Source organism: Nematostella vectensis, chromosome 14 (genome assembly GCF_932526225.1).
Source record: "Nematostella vectensis chromosome 14, jaNemVect1.1, whole genome shotgun sequence".
NCBI classification, from domain to species: domain Eukaryota; kingdom Metazoa; phylum Cnidaria; class Anthozoa; order Actiniaria; family Edwardsiidae; genus Nematostella; species Nematostella vectensis.
The window spans coordinates 10,611,071-10,629,065 of NC_064047.1; the positions used below are offsets into that span (position 1 = coordinate 10,611,071).

The following is a 17,995-nucleotide window of genomic DNA, read 5'->3' on the forward strand; positions in this document are numbered from 1 at the left end:
CGTCAAAGACGACAACGCGCCTCGCAACACTTGGGATCTGGCAAGAGTCTCGAACAAGTATCCAAGTGACGACGCCAAGGTACGCGAGGTCCAGGTAGCTCTTGCGGCGAGCAACCTGAACAGCAAAGGCAAGAGCACTGGACCACTGCGGTATTTTGATCGTCCAGTCCAAAAGCTAGTCCTTCTACTCGCAAAGAATGATCTGGAGACCGGGATGTCCCAGCCGAGAACAGTTCTCATATGACGAACTGTGAATGGATTTCTCATGAAGTTGAACAAGATTATAACGAACATTGATTGAACATTGATTAGGGAAATATAGTATATTTCAGGGGAGCCATGTACTGAAATTAGATTAGTTAGTTATTTAGTTAGTGTTAACGCATTTCGCTTAGTTACAATATTAGCAACGACATTCGGATTGGTGTTTACCGAAATCCGATATATAATTCGATTCGCGTCCTTTTTGGCCAGTTCCTACCTGGTATATTCAGTGCAAGCATTTCTAGTAGTGCAATCTTTGGTAGTGATAAATTTTAAAATACACTCTTATCATCTACATTACTAGGGATTTAACTTGAGATGTATTTTAGCGAACAGAGAGGGCAGATTCTTGAATGTCTTCCAATTGAGAAGAGTAAGACTATCCTCTTTCACATACTCTTAAGTACTATTGCTTTCCCGTATTCTCTTACCGAGTACATGATCTCCTTTGAAGTAGTGATGTTCTGAATAGCTTCATCAAATTTCGCTAAAGCTTTTGCCATAGTGTCCCTTGCTTCCTTCGCATCATCTCGTATTTCCTCGCATTTCTTAGCTTGGTTGATGACGTTGTAAATATCAAACGCTGGAAATCATAAAACATCAATTTGCAGTCTTATTAGTATCTACGCAATAGTTGAAATCAAACAAGAAATCTGGCTTTTTCATTGCGCTTCTAAAACATGCAAAAAGAATGAAACCCTCTTATCCTAGAGAGCTCTTTTGACCGATCAATGAGCACGATATAATGTTATGTGTTATGGTAGAGATTGGGGGGTGCGCGATAGATGTTTTGGTACAGTACGCGTCAGATGCTGCGGAACAGTGTGCGTTAGATGTTGCCGTACAGCCCGAGGAAGAGGTTTTGAAGTAGTTCAGTGTTACCTGCGGAAAAGATTGATAGTGCAAGGCCAATATTCTTCACGAATCTGATCGACCTGCCAAACTTGGTATTCAGTCTGTTTTTTATCTGTCCGTACTTGGTTTTGAAATTTTGATCAAGCTTGTTTTCCGTCTTGCAATTTGAGCGTAGGGGGGTGTCTTGAGTCGGATGGCCTTTCTTCTCTCGAGCTACAGTAAAAAATGTAATTGAACGATATGCGTTATAAAGCTTGAGATATTATTATAAGTTATAGCATGGCACGAGGAGAATTTAGTGAATTTCGTGGATAACCACCCCCCTTTTTGAGTAAAACAAAATCAAAAAGTTAAAAAAAATTCCAAATTTTGCGCCGATTGCCGACAAAACAACGTCTGAGAGAAGGCAGGTACTGACACGACAAATCCAATACGGGATAAAATATTGTTGGATGCATGTGACCTACCAAGAACCAAGAATCCCCTCCCCATTTTGAAATCCTGGATTCACCCCGGCTAGAGACCACAACATTCTCACAAACAATTCTCACATCAAACAGTTGATTTACATATGTGCTCTACCTATCTGCAGTTTAGTTCTTTGACCCCATTAGCACGCATGCGTGAAGCAATTAAAATCATCCGACATGGATCAAATATTCCTGGGTTAATCAGGAAGTTGCCTTCTATTTATTTTCCTGGTGGAAACTAGAAGACAAGAATCTTGCTTCTAAATGTCTCGCATGCACTGATGTAGAGGAATACTTAGAAGAAAAAATATTATTTTTTTTTTTTCTAAATTTCTCTCATTATTAAATGCATTTGGGAAATGTAGAAACTTAATTTCCCTCATCATTTTTGCATGTGGGAAATTTAAATTCCTGAATTTTGGAGTTAAATCCTAAAATCCTTATATTTTGAAAATATCACTGTATACAATTGATTGAAGCCCATATATTATAGCTCTTGCTTGTAGGCTTCAGTGTAGATATAAGCTTCTGGTAGTTATACCTTGAAAACCTCATCATGAGCTCTACTTTTCTTGGCGAATTGGTAAGCTGCTCCTCCACCACTGATTAACAGAGTTAAGAGGGGAAAACCAATATTCATGGCGTTCTCAATGGCTGACTCGTACATGTTGGATACCTGCAGGTAGTCCAGCTCGTCTCTGGTGTTGTTTTTTGCCTTAATGGCATCCTGTAAAAATGGACGTAGAGGATGGTAAGCGATGGTTAACTATTCGTTTCGCTAGAGGCTTATACGTATACTCTTCGAGTGATTTTTACAGCACGCTCCCGCCTTCGAAAAGTTACGATTAAAACGTATGAGCACAAATCTCTGCATCAAATAAAAAGGTAAATACAAATAGTTCAGAACAATGTTTAGATAGTTCTCTCACTTTTTAGTTTTTTTTTTGTTCGTGCATTGGACCTTTTTTTGTTATGCGAAGAAAGCAGAGGTTGAATTTCAAGGCTGTCTGAGGGTCGCCATGCTCTTGCAAACGAGCTATGACGTCACTGGCAGCGATCATCTTAACAAATAAAATTTATTTTCAAAATAATAACTTGGAAGCTTGTGCTGCCTTTGATTTCACACTTGATTTCACACTGCCCAATAAAACAATAATCGTGGGGGGGGTGGGTGGTTTGGTGGGTGGGTGGGTGAGTGAGCGGCCTCATGCAGCCGCCATACAATGTCTGGCCACGGATCAAAGCTAAGATCGAAATTGTTGGTTTTGTTGAGGGAGAAAGCTCACGTCGGAACCGGGAATCGAACCCGGAACCCAGTGGTGAGAGGCACGGGCACTACAGAGTGACGCTCTGCCAACTGCGCCAGCAAAGGCTTCCTCGTCTCCATAATGAATAAATGTAGGAAATATTTTTGTACTTTTATGATCGTAACAAAATGAAGGGTCCTTTTTGTAAGATCGAAAGTTGCAGAGCCCAAACACATAAATACGGATGCCTACCATGATGTCCTTCGTTTTGTTGTTCAATATTATTTCAATGTCGATGTCCATGGCTTTTAAGATGTGATCCTGCTCTCTGTTAATATCCTCCAACTCTTTCTTCAATTCAGAGTATCTATCGATGTTTGTTTTAACCCAAGTTTGAAGATTTTGAGCTGCAAAAAGAAAATTATTAGCCCATTAATTATTAATCCCCCGGGGGACTCCGACACTAAAAACATAGAAACCTTATAGGATAGCTATTGGGTGTGGTCGAAGCAATTTCTGACCATGAAGCACTTAAAAAACACGTTCAGTTTTCCTGAATAGCGATCCTTAAGATTCCACCATCTATAGCACATTTCTTTTCTGAACAAATTCATGTTCAGTAGTTTTACTTAGGTTGTGATGATTCACTAGCGTGGAAACACACTAATGGATAGCAGATACCTTATTTTGGTTAATTTTCGCGCGTACTTAAATTCGCCGTTTTCGCAATTCTCGCAATTTCAAAGAATAAAGACCGCGAACTTTGATCTCGCGAAATTTAACGGATATAGAAAAATCGTTGAAGGTTCTTTTAAGATATTTTAGTGAGGACATTGTAACGTACTAAATAATGGCTCGACAGAACAAGAACACTTCGTATTACTGTAATACTGACTTTTGAAGCATGGGACAGCTTTTTAGTTTTGTTTCGATTATATTGGTCTTGTTTCGGTAGTCGGTTAACGTATTTTTTTTTTAAAAAAAACGATAAAAAGTCACTTGAACCTCAAATCTTCGAAATTAAGTGACCTGCAAACACCTTTTTCCACGCGATCGCAAAATTAAAGACTCGCGAAATGTAAGATGCGCGAAAATAAAAAAGAATAAGCTAGTAAAATTTTATATCCTAAAAGATTGGACGATCACCGCTTTCTATTTTATAAAATCTTTTCCCAAGCCGTTTTAAGTAAGCCTAGTATTTGTTGTTGTTTATTTCAGTGTTCCAAGACATATGAGATAATCTTGAAATAACCACATAAAACAATTTTTTAAACTTCATTTACGAAATTAATTTGAAAATATCACAGTGAATCATCCAGATCAACCGATGAGAATGGATGCTTACTTAAACTTGGGGATTTGCTAAGATGAAAAACGGCGGCTGACCGAGATTTTAATGAGTAAAAAACTTTGGGATTTCTGTAAGCTTTACCTTCCAGCTGTAAGTTGTCCGCCAGGGCGCTTTGCTCTATTACTTGAGTTCTCATCTTAATAAACTCGTTGCGATATTCACATGCTTTTGGCAACCGACCACAACAGCTTTGTATGGCATCGAATATAGCGGAGGTCAGGCTGACAGCAGAAGTAACAGCATTGGTAAACTTGACGACTGTATAGACATTCTTGATCCAGTCTAATAAAATGGTGTTATGATTAGTGAAAATAAGCGCTTTCTGATATAGTAACTGTTTCGCTGGTTCGTAAGTTGCTTTCTTTGTTTTGCGGCTAAAAGCCGGGAGCGCGTACAAGTTGGTCACCCAAATATATATATATATATATATCTTGGTTTGTAGGAAAAAAATCAGGAGATGAGTGGGCAACCACGAAACAGGCTTGTAGAGATGAAACGGTAGTTCGCGTGTTTTTTTCCTACAAACCAAGATATATCCCGCTCTACACCTATATATATATATATATATATATATATATATATATATATATATATATATATATATATATATATATATATATAGTGTTGGTTTGAGAAAAATACAAACTACATAGGTTTCCCTACAGGTCTGTTTCGTGGTTGCCCACTCATCAGGGGCGCATCATCACCGCATCGTCGGCCACCGAGATCGCCAACTCCGCCCCTACCACTACCAACAACAAGACATGCAACTGCCGACAGAAAGACACCTGCCCTCTAGACGGAAACTGCCTACAGACATCTGTTATCTACCAAGCTACCGTAACTCGAAAAGACAACAACACCTCGGAAACATACGTCGGGCTCACTGAAAACAGCTTCAAGACCAGGTACAGAAACCACACCGCATCATTCCGACACGCCAAACACAGAAACTCCACCGAACTCAGCAAACACGTCTGGACTCTCAAGGATAACATGATTGAGTACTTTATTTCATGGCGCATTCTTTCTTCCCACTCCGCTTACAACAGTACCACTAAGCGTTGCAACCTCTGCCTCAAGGAAAAGCTGACGATCATCTGCCAACCCAAACTATCAACTCTAAATAAACGCAATGAACTCGTGTCCTCGTGCCGCCACAGAAACAAAGCCCTGCTACGAAACAATTAGAACTGTTAATCCCGTCACCGTTAAATTTTCGCGCTATCAATTTTTCACACGTTCCGCCCTGCATATTTATGTAACTCGCTATTGTTCCTCTTGCCGCCTTAGCTAAAACTATCAGTCTATTATTATGTAAATTTCAATGTTAATAGTATATATACGATGGTAGGAATATTCTCATTAAAACCCCTGATGAGTGGGCAACCACGAAACAGACCTGTAGGGAAACCTATGTAGTTTGTATTTTTCTCAAACCAACACTATACACCGCTCTACTTTCGAGTATTGAGCACTTTCTATGAAAGCCTTCAACCATCATTTTATCCAGGCTCCAAGTTTTTCTTGTTGAGCACTCTACGGCTACTCATTATGGAAAAATTCCACATCAACTACTCAACGAAGAATATTCCCCTACCATCTCGCAGTGATTACCTCCAACGCCTTATTGAAAAAACCGAACACTTTTTACGCCGAATGCGCTGGAAAGCACACTTCTTCCTAAACACAGACACCGCCTCGACCTCCAAAGAAACCTATGGATTCCGCTCAACCAAAAATCCGCCTCCTGTAGAAGAACTGAAAGAGTTCGAAGAAGACATGTTAAAAATGATCCAGTCAGTAAAATTCAAGAACCTGAACACTCCTTTCCTGGGCAAGCTAAAAGAAGACACCGACAACATTAAAAAAGAACCTAAACTACTGATCCCCGCAGATAAAACCACAAACTTCTACAAACTAGAGCCAGCTACCTACAAGAATCTCCTAGAAAAAGAAATAAACAAGTCCTACAAAAAAGCACCCTCCGAAACAACGCAATCTGTCCACGAGAAAAACAAAGAGATCGCTACAAAACTGGATTTAGACGATAGAATGGACACCACAGCCAACAAGCAAGCCTTCATAACTCTCAAAGACCATAAGCCGAACTTCGCTAACAAACCTACCTGCAGACTCATCAACCCCACGAAACCCGAAATCGGAAAAATCAGCAAAAAGATCCTCGACCGTATCAATAGCGTAATTGCAAAGAAACGAAACTTCAACCAATGGAAAAGCACTAAAGCCGTCATTGACTGGTTCAAGGCTGCCGAAAACAAACACCAACTCAACTTCATCTGTTTTGACATTGTAGAATTCTACCCATCTATCAGCCAAGACCTACTATCAAGAGCACTCGACTTCGCCTCCAACTATGACGAAATCACCCCTGATGAAAAAGAGATCATAACCCACTCCAAGAGCTCCTTCCTGGTCCACAACCAAACACCCTGGCAGAAGAAAAGCAACACGATATTTGATGTTACGATGGGGAGCTTCGATGGCGCAGAAACCTGTGAACTTGTAGGCAACTTCCTTCTCTCCCAACTTCAGGACCTCAATATGAACGTAGGACTCTATCGCGACGACGGACTAGCCATCACCAACGCCACACCCAGAGCCACCGAAAACCTAAAAAAGGAACTATGCCGCATCTTCAACAACAACGGACTCCGAATCACCATTGAAGCAAACAAACAAGTTGTCAATTTCCTAGACGTCACCCTCGACCTAAAACGTAATGCACACCAGCCTTATACAAAGCCGAACTCCTCGCTACAATATGTCCACCGTGAGAGCAACCACCCGCCCTCCATCACCAAGAACATCCCTGCTGGTATCAACAGACGCCTATCTGCCCTATCTTCAGACCAAGCCTCCTTTGACCAGACCGCGCCGCCTTACCAGAAAGCACTCGACGATAGCGGATACAACTACACGCTACGCTACGATCCCAACACCGTAACCAACCGAAAAACCCGCAAACGCAACAACATCCTATGGTACAACCCGCCCTTCAGCAAGAACACCAGCACCAACATCGGCCACAGATTCCTCACCCTGATAGACAAGCACTTCCCGAAAGACAACCACCTCCGTAAAATCTTCAACAGAAACACCATCAAAATCAGTTACAGCTGCATGAACAACACCAAACAGATCATCGACAACCACAACAAGCGCATCATCACCGCATCGTCGGCCACCGAGATCGCCAACTCCGCCCCTACCACTACCAACAACAAGACATGCAACTGCCGACAGAAAGACACCTGCCCTCTAGACGGAAACTGCCTACAGACATCTGTTATCTACCAAGCTACCGTAACTCGAAAAGACAACAACACCTCGGAAACATACGTCGGGCTCACTGAAAACAGCTTCAAGACCAGGTACAGAAACCACACCGCATCATTCCGACACGCCAAACACAGAAACTCCACCGAACTCAGCAAACACGTCTGGACTCTCAAGGATAACATGATTGAGTACTTTATTTCATGGCGCATTCTTTCTTCCCACTCCGCTTACAACAGTACCACTAAGCGTTGCAACCTCTGCCTCAAGGAAAAGCTGACGATCATCTGCCAACCCAAACTATCAACTCTAAATAAACGCAATGAACTCGTGTCCTCGTGCCGCCACAGAAACAAAGCCCTGCTACGAAACAATTAGAACTGTTAATCCCGTCACCGTTAAATTTTCGCGCTATCAATTTTTCACACGTTCCGCCCTGCATATTTATGTAACTCGCTATTGTTCCTCTTGCCGCCTTAGCTAAAACTATCAGTCTATTATTATGTAAATTTCAATGTTAATAGTATATATACGATGGTAGGAATATTCTCATTAAAACCCCTGATGAGTGGGCAACCACGAAACAGACCTGTAGGGAAACCTATGTAGTTTGTATTTTTCTCAAACCAACACTATACACCGCTCTACTTTCGAGTATTGAGCACTTTCTATGAAAGCCTTCAACCATCATTTTATATATATATATATATATATATATATATATATATATATATATATATATATATATATATATATATATATATATATATATATATATATATATATATATATATATATATATATATATATATATATATATTTATATTTATATTTATATTATATTTATATTTATATGCCCTTTGTGAAGAGGTCAGCTTCCTCAGGCTAATTAAGGCTTATAGATAGTAAGACTATGGGCTTATAGATAGTTAGGGGTAACACTTAATATCTAAACAGATAATTTACACGTGGTCCTCAGGGAAAACAAAAATAAATAAAGTGATATTTAGGTGAACTGGGAAAAATCTATATACATTATCTATTTACATTATCTATATACATTATCTATTTACATTATTTATATACATGAATTTACAATGTTAATTTTTGGAGAGCCATAGCAAAGGAGCCAACGGATCGACACTCCTTTGTCTCTCGTGGGAGCGAGTTCCAGAGTTTTGCGCCGCTGTACTCGAATGTTCTCTTTCCATAATTATGTTTTATCCTCGGTAACAAGAGATCGTTCTTTGCTTGGCGAGTGTTCTTTAAGTGAACGTCAGCAAATCTCTTGAATTTAGCCATAAGGTGGTCTGGAGCCATTCCATTAAGGACTTTAGATACCATTGTACACTTGATTATCCTAGCTCGTTTAGTGAAAGGCTCTATGTTGAGCTCTTCAAATGGCGCCATCGAGTGATCGTACCATTTCTTTTTGAAGTAAGACCATCGTATTGTCGAGCTCTATGAGATTATCCCCCCAAACTGTTATACAGTAATCCATTAGAGGCTGTATTAGAGCATTAGAGCATTATACGCGGAACAAAGTGATTTTCTCGCGAAGTATACATGGTTTAGCAATAAAGCTTGGTATAGTGGTAGATCGTAGTAACTTACAACAGTTGCAGTTGTTGTTGCCATGGAAACGCGCCCAATTGCATAAATATGAAGTTTAATTAGTTAGAATCATTCAAGTAAAAATGGGGAACATTTAGGCAAAACAATTTAGAAATCTTAAGGCATATATTTGTTTATTGACATAACACATTTATGAAATAGCCTTTGCCACGGTAACCGTTGTCATGGTTACGGGGTCGATGGACCAGATGCAAAGGCTAATTATTATGGGGCTTTTGACTATGAATAAATACATGTGCTTAGAACACCAATTTACACTGCATAAGTTTTCCCAGGGGCTCATAAAGAGGCAATCAACTTTCCCATGTTCTGGTACTATATTGGTGTCACGGCGTTTCCTAGGATCATGCTATTTTTAGACGCGCGGATGAGCCAATCAGATTCAACCTTTGTGTTGACGTTTTGGCTGAGCTCAACTTCACGCGCAGTCTCAGACAAAAAGCTATGTTCTCTTTTTGGTACTTTGACTTTTTGTTGCTCCCTTTTTTAATATGAGTCCAACCCTACCTATGACTTAGAATTCTAGCTTGCAATTCTTTTGGTAAACAAACAAAAATGACGGATGATATATAAAAATACATTCTTCCTAACTATGCAATTTGCGCGTACAGCCTCACGTCACTTGCGCGCGCGGCCAACGTCAAAGTTAAATTTTCCCGTTCGTGCGCGCGCGTCTAAAAATAGCCTGATCCTAGGGAACGCTGTGACATTTATATAATACAGATGATTGCCCCTATAGTCCATGGGCCAGGCAAAATTTTAGTATCATTTCGGGGGACTAACGATCACTATGTCCAGTTCGAAAAGGACACTGAGAGGGTTAAAAAAATGTATGATAGCCATTTAAAAAATGTAGCTAAATTAGTTAATTTATGATTGTAATATAAAAAAATGCGATTCTGCATAAAAAAGGGGCTCTAGATAAAAAAGCGACGAAATGATGAATAAAATGGTATTTATGAAAAAAACGAAATTCAGAAGGAACAATTAGAACTGACTGCAAATACAGTCTTTTTCTGCAAAAATTCGGCTTTTAGTATGATTTTTTAGGTGCAAGAGACTTGCTGCTTTTGCTTTGCATTCTGGGTAATCAAGATGGCGGCGGCCATGCAAGGTAATACAATTATTTTGTTTTCATCGCTATTTTTTTCTTTTGGACATAAAGCTGTTGGTTTTAACATGGACAGAGATATGTCTGAATGTGTCTTGCTTAATAATATTGGCATTTAATGCTGCTAACAATTCAATTGCTATTTTTTTGGCATGTACATTTATCGAACTTCCAGTAATTCGAGATATGTCAGGAAGGGAAAAAATACATAGTGGGTAATTTTCAATGTTGTGCACTTGTAAGATCCTATCAGACGCGATCTACCGGTCTCTATTTAAATTGAAAGATTTACATTTTATTCAATTTCTGTCCACTAGAAGATATTACATCCCGAGCCACCCCAAACCGTAAAGCGCTCTCGTATCGATAATGCCGATTGTTTCATTCACTGTTCTGACGATAACGGAGAGCTCACGCGATTAAAGGATACAGAATCATGGAAAACGTTAAAAGAAGCAAAAGTTAGACAATACAAGCCACTGCTAGAGCTGTCAGAAGCGGTAGATGAAAAACTTCCTAATATAAGATATAGGAAATGTCGAAGTGCAAGCTCTAGCTATTCTCTCTCGTGAGCTTGTCGCCGAAGAGGGTCATTATCATACTACTTGCCGAAGGGGTAACACCCTTCCGAGTAAGCCTGCTGATGCAATCGATGAAACAACTGAAGACCAACATTCTGCTATAGAGTCCAAAGCTTATGAAAAGCTGTTTGACTACATCTGGTCCCACATATTAGAAACCCCGCGAATCGTCAGGTTTACGGATATTACAGAGAAGCTTGTTTCGCTGATGAAGGAGCTGGGAGCACAGGAGGTGAGAGAAAGCACTAAACGCAATCTTCGAAGAAAACTAGAAAACGAATTCAAATCATTTTTACAGTGATTTGAAGATCTTCTTGACAACAAACGCTTGTTCGTTATACCAGGGACGCTATCTCGGTTTGAACTAGCAAAAGAATTCGTGAAACTGTCAGAACGCAAAGAGGTTGCCAGCAAAGATGACTCAGTTGAAGTTATAAGTCCTATCTCTTTAGATCTGCGCCACACCATTCGTTCTACCGAGGACAGCATGGTATGGCCTCCAAATCAGTCAGATCCCCGAAAATGTGAAGGCATTTCTATTCACGTTACTCACCGGCAAAACAGATCCGACAGCCTCCTCTTCACGAAGGGTTGACCGCCTTATAAATTACTTTGGGCAGGACTTGGTATACGGTACAACCTGTGGCAGAATCAAACCCCGAAGCACATACTTCTCCCATATGCCGTCCGTCCGTACGAACAACATCGAATTGATTCAGATATTAAATCGATGTGGTCATGGAATTTCATATTCTCAGTATTTAAAAATACTCTGCCTTCAAAAGCTAGCCGCGACACCAGAGAATATGATTTCGATCCGTGAGAACATCAGACCCTGGACAAGTACCACCTTGGCATGGGATAACATCGACCGTCTAGAGGAGACTTTCAGGACAGGGAACTTCGCATCGTGTAAATGGGATAGCGGTCCAGGCTCGCCATTTCCGCCCTCATTTACCTCCAGCACAGCCGGTCATCAACATTGAGAAGTCAAAGAGAAGGAGTATTGATGTAATGCTGAGTGAGGAACCTCCATTATATAACGCAGGAGAACGTTGTGGACCACCTCCCAGGACATATGTTGCAGTAACGTCCTCAGATCTCAGAGCAAATGCCATAAAAAAGAACCTGTTGTGGGTTTTGGTGCGCCTTCATGCCGCTGCAAATCAGACCATCAGCGGATGGATCTGCTTCAACATCTTGTTCCGCGACCATTACTAGGGATTTTTGGCAAACGATTCCAAGACGCTGGACTGTCATGGAAGGACGGAGGTACAATCGGGCGGTGCGTATGCATAAGCTTTTGTATGAAGCTTTGATGAGATAGGCAGGGGGGGGGGCTTCATAGAGTAGATAGGCAAAGAGAAGAAAGTCGTTGTAGACAAAGCACTAGCAGGTATGAAGAGCTTGCACGATAATGTCTGCGAGTCTGAGTTTAACAAACGAATGAGCGATCAAGCGTTTTACGAGGTTGCAGAACTTTTCGATAGATACACTCTTTTCCTTCGCAACATTAATGGAAACCTGTCGGCATTCTGGATGAGTTGCCTTGACCTTGCCGAGATTCTCCTGGCGGTGACTGGGCCTTACATCTGACAGCCATTAGAGATATGATCGCTTGGTGTTTCGCCTATGATTACGTCAACTATGCAAGATACCTTTCATCGTATCTGTCAGAAATGCCGCACCTCGAAGAAGAACACCTCGACGTGCTGAGATACTTGAAGTCTGGTGGATTTTCTGTACAAGTGGGAGAGGGTAATCCTTTTGGGAAGATACCAGTAGACCAAGCATGTGAAGAGACGGTAAACAAGGACACCCAAACACCTGGTGGCATTAAAGGGTTTAGCCTGAAGCCAAATGCGGTATGCAAGTTTTACTTCGTTGCGGAATACAGAAGCATGTTCTTAAGAAACCTTAAAGAGATCCTTCATCTGCAGAGCGATTCAAGTTCTCAGCATACTGACCTTTAGCAGAGCAGGATACTTCGAGACGACGCTGACGTCCCTTCGCTGCTTGCCACGTTTGAGAGCTGGTTGAACCCGTTAAAGAGAACAGGAGAAGATCTTCTGTGTTTGTCAACGGGTAAATTGGCATCTGAAGAAGTTAAAAGGGATCTTATGTCTGCTAAAGATGTCGGCGAGAAGGCCTTCCGGAAATTTAGCCATGAGAGGTTGGAGGCAAACCCACCAATAGTCAAGTTCCACGATACCCTGACTAATGCAAAGTTTAAAACCTTTACCCATATGAACAAGAGATAGCGCTGAAAGCGGATCGAGTAGTCTTTGCGCAAATGATAATAATCGCAGAAGCAAGGCAGCTGAGCATGAAAGAAGTCCTTTCCCACCCACTCGTTCCATTACCGTGATCATTGGCAGCACCAGATGGTTGTTTAAAGAAAACCCAAAAGTCGGCCCTGGCCAAAGAGCTTCAGAAGCATGTAGAGCCCGTTGAAGATCTTCTTTCAAGCTCGGTCAGCATAGTCGATGGGATGGCGATGGTCCAAAGGTTGAACGATGAACACAAAACGTTCAGAGAAGTCTTAGATGCGTTGCTTTCCATGGTTTTGCGCGAGGGTGCTAATAGCTTCAGGATTGATGTTGTTTTCGATGACTATCGACGAATATCTATCAAGAATGCAGAGAGATAGAAGAGGGGAGATGGGATTGGCAATGAATACCGAAACATCCAACCTGAGCACCGTGTGCCGCTGTGGAGAAGATTTCAGAAAAATTCTTGTAACAAACAGCAACTCATACTCTTTGTCGTTGATGAGTGGAAGAAGGAACTGCAGATCAAAGATTAGATGAAAGAAACTGTATGCAACAAGTGGGCAGGAGTGTTACGAAATCACAATCCATGGCTGGGAGCTGTGCGAAGACCTGCGGTCAAAACAAGAGGAAGCGGACACAAGGCTGCTGCTGCACGCACACCACGCCGCTAGAAATGGCGCCCCTGCTCTGACGATACGGATGTCTTTCTACTTTGCCTGGCGTTCAAGAGTTTTATCCAGCCTCCAGTCTACATGAAGTGGGGAACACAGGCGCGAACCAAGTTTATCAATATCACAAGCGTGGTGCAACTTCGTGGTCCTTCGCTGTGCCGCTGCCTCCTGGGACTTCATGCATTCACTGGATGTGATAGTGATAGATAGTAGTGCCTTTGCCTGGAAAGGCAAGCTAGCGCCATTAAAACTGGTTAAGTAGCATCCAAAGTTTCTAGAGCTCTTCATGGAACTTGGTACCTCCTAGGAAGTTTCAGAGGAACTATTTGCTAGCCTTGAGGAGTTCACGTGTTTCTTTTACAACCAGAATCCTGGAACGTCTAGTGTTAATGAGCTGCGATACCGTCTTTTCTGCGTAAAAAGGGAGACATTGATTCCAGTCAGCTTCCTCCATGTGTGGATACTCTCCGAATGCACTGCTACAGAGCTTATTACCAGACAGCAATATGGCGGAGAAGTCTCCAGAGGTGCCCCGAGGTACCCTCGCCAGTCGGCCAGGGCTGGAGGATGCAGGAAGGAATGCTGGCGGTTAACTGGATGGCGGGGGATCCTGCACCAATGGCAGTATTGGAGCTTCTTTCGTGTCAATGTAAGAAGAAGTGTGTAGCTCCAAACTGCACCTCTGTTTCGAACGGTGTCGCATGAACAGATCTCTGCAAGCCCCAAGAGTGTGAAAACCGCAGGGACGACCAGGTTGATGGACTTACAGATATCGTAGATGAGGAGTAGAAGGTCTCAGTGTCATTCATTGTAGGCAATACCGTTCGGGGTCAAAAGACATGTAATTAGCATAAATACCAACAAAAAAGCAAATCAAGTTACAGAAATGTTTACACCAAATGCTGCATGGTTGCCATGGAAACCAATCAGTGAAAAGGCTTTTCATGGATACTGATAGTTAGTATGATTGTATGTATGTTGCATTGGTTCGGTTTAACGAACCACATTGTATTTAGATTTCAATGCAATGATGGCATAGCAATGTATAGAAGGAGTTATGAATCATGATAATATGCCGCATTTCACAGTCTATATATCTTTAAATATATTTTCTAATCTATTACCCATTGATTTTTCTTCCTGAAGTGTTTGCTCTTGGTGCTGGTTGATTGTGCTGTAGTATATTACAGTATTTCAACACTCTTAAGAAAAACAAAATCTGTAAGATGAAGTTATTATGTCCTTTTTGGCCCGAAATAAGTATTAACAACCGTTTTATTTGCCATAGCAACCATTTATTTACAGTGAAATAAGCTCAACTGTTTCATTAACAAATTTAGTTGAGCTACGTACTCGATCTTTTTTGATTCCGACTTTAATTTTTCAGGTTATTGCCCTAAATATAACACCCTAAGTGATTTAAATGGACAGGACGACAACACAAATGACGTCACTTTATCACGTGATTTACCCATGACAGCTATGTTTTTGGCACGGCTATCATAGATAATAATGAAGGAGAATAAATGAGGTTTACAAAAATGTATGATAGCCACAGTCCCCCGAGATGAGACTAAATTCGAAAATTTTGGCTATTGGCCCATGGACTACTACTCATGAGCCCCTGGTTTTCCCCATTTTCTTTTAAAGTTTTTAGCTAATTAATATGAAATATGTGCACTTTGCTGCTTCCATGGCAACAGACTGTGCAGATCATGTTTTTCTCCTATGGTTATTCACCATGCCAAATTTGGTTGTTGTAGGTTATCGCAGTCTTGTATTTTTGAAAAATACTTAGATATCCACGTCATAATGACGTCCTATTTTGTTGCTATGGCAACACAATATATTATTTTGTTCCTCTTTGTAAGATAATGATTCTTTGAAAACTTGGTCAAAATAGCTCCAATGGTTCAAAATTTACGGATGGGGGCCGAAAGAGCCACCCCCCCCCCCCCCTCCGGTCAGAGCATATGAAGAAAACGTTTTCGTTTTGGGGGTCTGGTACCGAGGATTCTTAGTTCGTTTTTAGATACTTTCTCTAAAGAGTAAAGATGGTCACAGCCACTGTTTTTCTCTTCTGATTACAAGTCATAAAGTTTACGAAGCCCCTGCGATACGACAACCTTAAAAATGACAAGAATCATGCAGCTTTTCCAAATAAGGAAAACATTATTTTTCCTTATATGAAAATGACCGCGTTTGGCAAAAACGACAATTATTGGCTGAATTTTCTTGATATGGAAGCCACAAAAAGCCCGGTCTTAATAGGGTTAAGATGTAGAAATTCGAAAAAGTATGTTTACTGACCAGTAACAATTACTTTCTTACTTTTCTTTGCAGATGTCTGAGTTATTGGGGTTTGTGGCACAAGGTTGCTTCCAGTCTCTTGGTCATCAGCGTTATCCTCATCCTCGCTGTCCAAGAATTCCCGGTCGCTGAGGAAGTCATTTTGCGCGAGTTTGGCAAAGTGTGCGGGACCAAACTCTTGCAGCAGAACCAGTAAACAGAGAAACAACGCTCTTCGGGACGACGCTCGTGCCATTCTTGGGCAATCATATATCAATAAATTACTGAAATTTCTTAGTTATTTCATTCCCTTTTATTGTAACATGATTTAGATATAGGAGAGGGAGGGCTGGTTCAATAACATTTCTGTTCTTGTGATTTCCTTGTTGTTGGCTTTTGAGTGAGCCTTGGTGACAATCCATGCAGCCACACCTTATCAATAAAAGTTTTTTGTGTGTTTTGTTTGGGTTCTGGGAGGATTTTAGTAAAAAAATATCTAGAGATTAAACAGATTTTGAAATAAGTGCCTCCCCCTTATAAGCCTGGCAGGGACATGAAAAAATAAATTACTTAAAACTTGATATCTCAGCAGTTTTCCTAGTAATTTCCTACTACCCCGTCATGTTTTAATAGTCCGTCCCTCAATCAAATTGAATCTTTTTCTGTCAGTTAACTTTCTCGTGTTTTTCTTATATATACTACATGCCTTTTCTAATGTCCTTCATTATTTTCAATTGACCCGCTATAATTATTTGAATCTCCCGTGAAATGCAACTAATTTCGATTTCCCTTGGAAGTTAAAATAACGTTTTACTTTTTTTTTTAACTTGAACTTTTTTTCAGATAATAGATTGCGGCCTTACCTCTCCTTACAGCTGCTCTTTGTCTTGGGAGTGTGGTCTGGTGACAGACAGTCTTCGTATATGTTTAAATATTTGCGTATGAACAGGTGGCTCAACCCGTAACCTTCTTGCATGTGATGATGCTGCTAGACCACTTGAGGCGTGCCCCTATTTGCCTTCATAGGGACCTCACGATTGCTTTACAGACAAATTTACGACAGGGGAGGGTAGACTTACACCAAAGTAGACCCCGGATGGATGTTAGGGTAGCGGAAGTTGGGCGGAAAGCGAGCTTTTTGGGCTCGCACAGCAGCGACCGGGCAAAAAAAAATTAAAAAAAAAAATTGATGGATTGGGATTGACCCATGGCCGGGTATTCACAAGAGACGATGATGTAAGAGAGCGAATCACCCGTATTAGGGTCATGTACCAATATGTCGTCCGTGAAAGTTATTTTTTAGAACAAACAGCTATTGTAAGATACGCCTCTAGTATTGTTTTGGTCCTGTGCAGTAATTGTCTTATGCTAATATATATATATATATATATATGACGATGGTATATTTTTTCTTATCCGAGAAATACTAACTACTTACTAACCGAGAGTGAGGTCATGCCGGGAAATATCAAACTGAGGCTTTGGCATATCGACCCAGGCTCCCCCCCCCCCTCCCGGGCCTATGGAACACTGTGAGTCCTGATGCTTGATTTCGCTACTCTCAGGCGAATAGAAAATCTTTCTAGTTTATATAAAAAATACAACAACAAGCTGACAAGATCACACGTGATCAGCGTCATTTCTTTAATTAAACTGGGAAGGGACGATGAAGGGACATTAATCCTATTCAGACCGGGCTTTTTGGGGCTTCCTCTGACCGGGGGGGGGGGGGGGGGGGGATGCGTTATCATAATCAGTTTGTATGCTGATTATGATAATTAAAAAAAATTGTCTTTGTGACGTGACGATGATGTTACTTAAGGATACCGTAGACCCAAGCGGTAATTACCCCGATCGTCTCGGCAAAATCGCTCGCTCGCGTAATTACCCTGATCGTCCCGGCAAAATCGCTCGCGCTCGCGTCGCATTAAAGCAAATGCCAACATAC

General features: G+C 41.1%; 2 protein-coding genes across 3 annotated transcripts in view; both read right to left on the bottom strand.

Moving 5' to 3' along the window:
* LOC116618315 overlaps positions 1-17,995 on the bottom strand; it is a 66,415-nt gene that overhangs the window by 16,931 nt on the left and 31,489 nt on the right. The gene's annotated exons all lie outside the window — the stretch shown is intronic.
* On the bottom strand, positions 725-17,271 carry LOC5503161. Its single transcript, XM_032371449.2, has 7 exons — positions 16,911-17,271; positions 16,090-16,304; positions 4,269-4,469; positions 3,089-3,243; positions 2,131-2,316; positions 1,147-1,332; positions 725-847 (listed from the first exon to the last, which is right to left on the bottom strand). Exons 1-6 carry the CDS (start codon positions 17,021-17,023, stop codon positions 1,228-1,230), a joined length of 975 nt encoding a protein of 324 aa, XP_032227340.2. The 5' UTR covers positions 17,024-17,271; the 3' UTR covers positions 725-847; positions 1,147-1,227.

Coding starts and splice junctions, on each gene's coding strand:
- LOC5503161 (XM_032371449.2), bottom strand. CDS start 17,023: ATGCAAGAAGGTTACGGGTTGAGCCACCTGTTCATACGCAAATATTTA. Junction 4,470..16,089: donor TCAGACATCTGCAAAGAAAA/GTAAGAAAGTAA, acceptor CCATTTTATTAG/ACTGGATCAAGAATGTCTAT. Junction 3,244..4,268: donor GGACAACTTACAGCTGGAAG/GTAAAGCTTACA, acceptor TTCTTTTTGCAG/CTCAAAATCTTCAAACTTGG.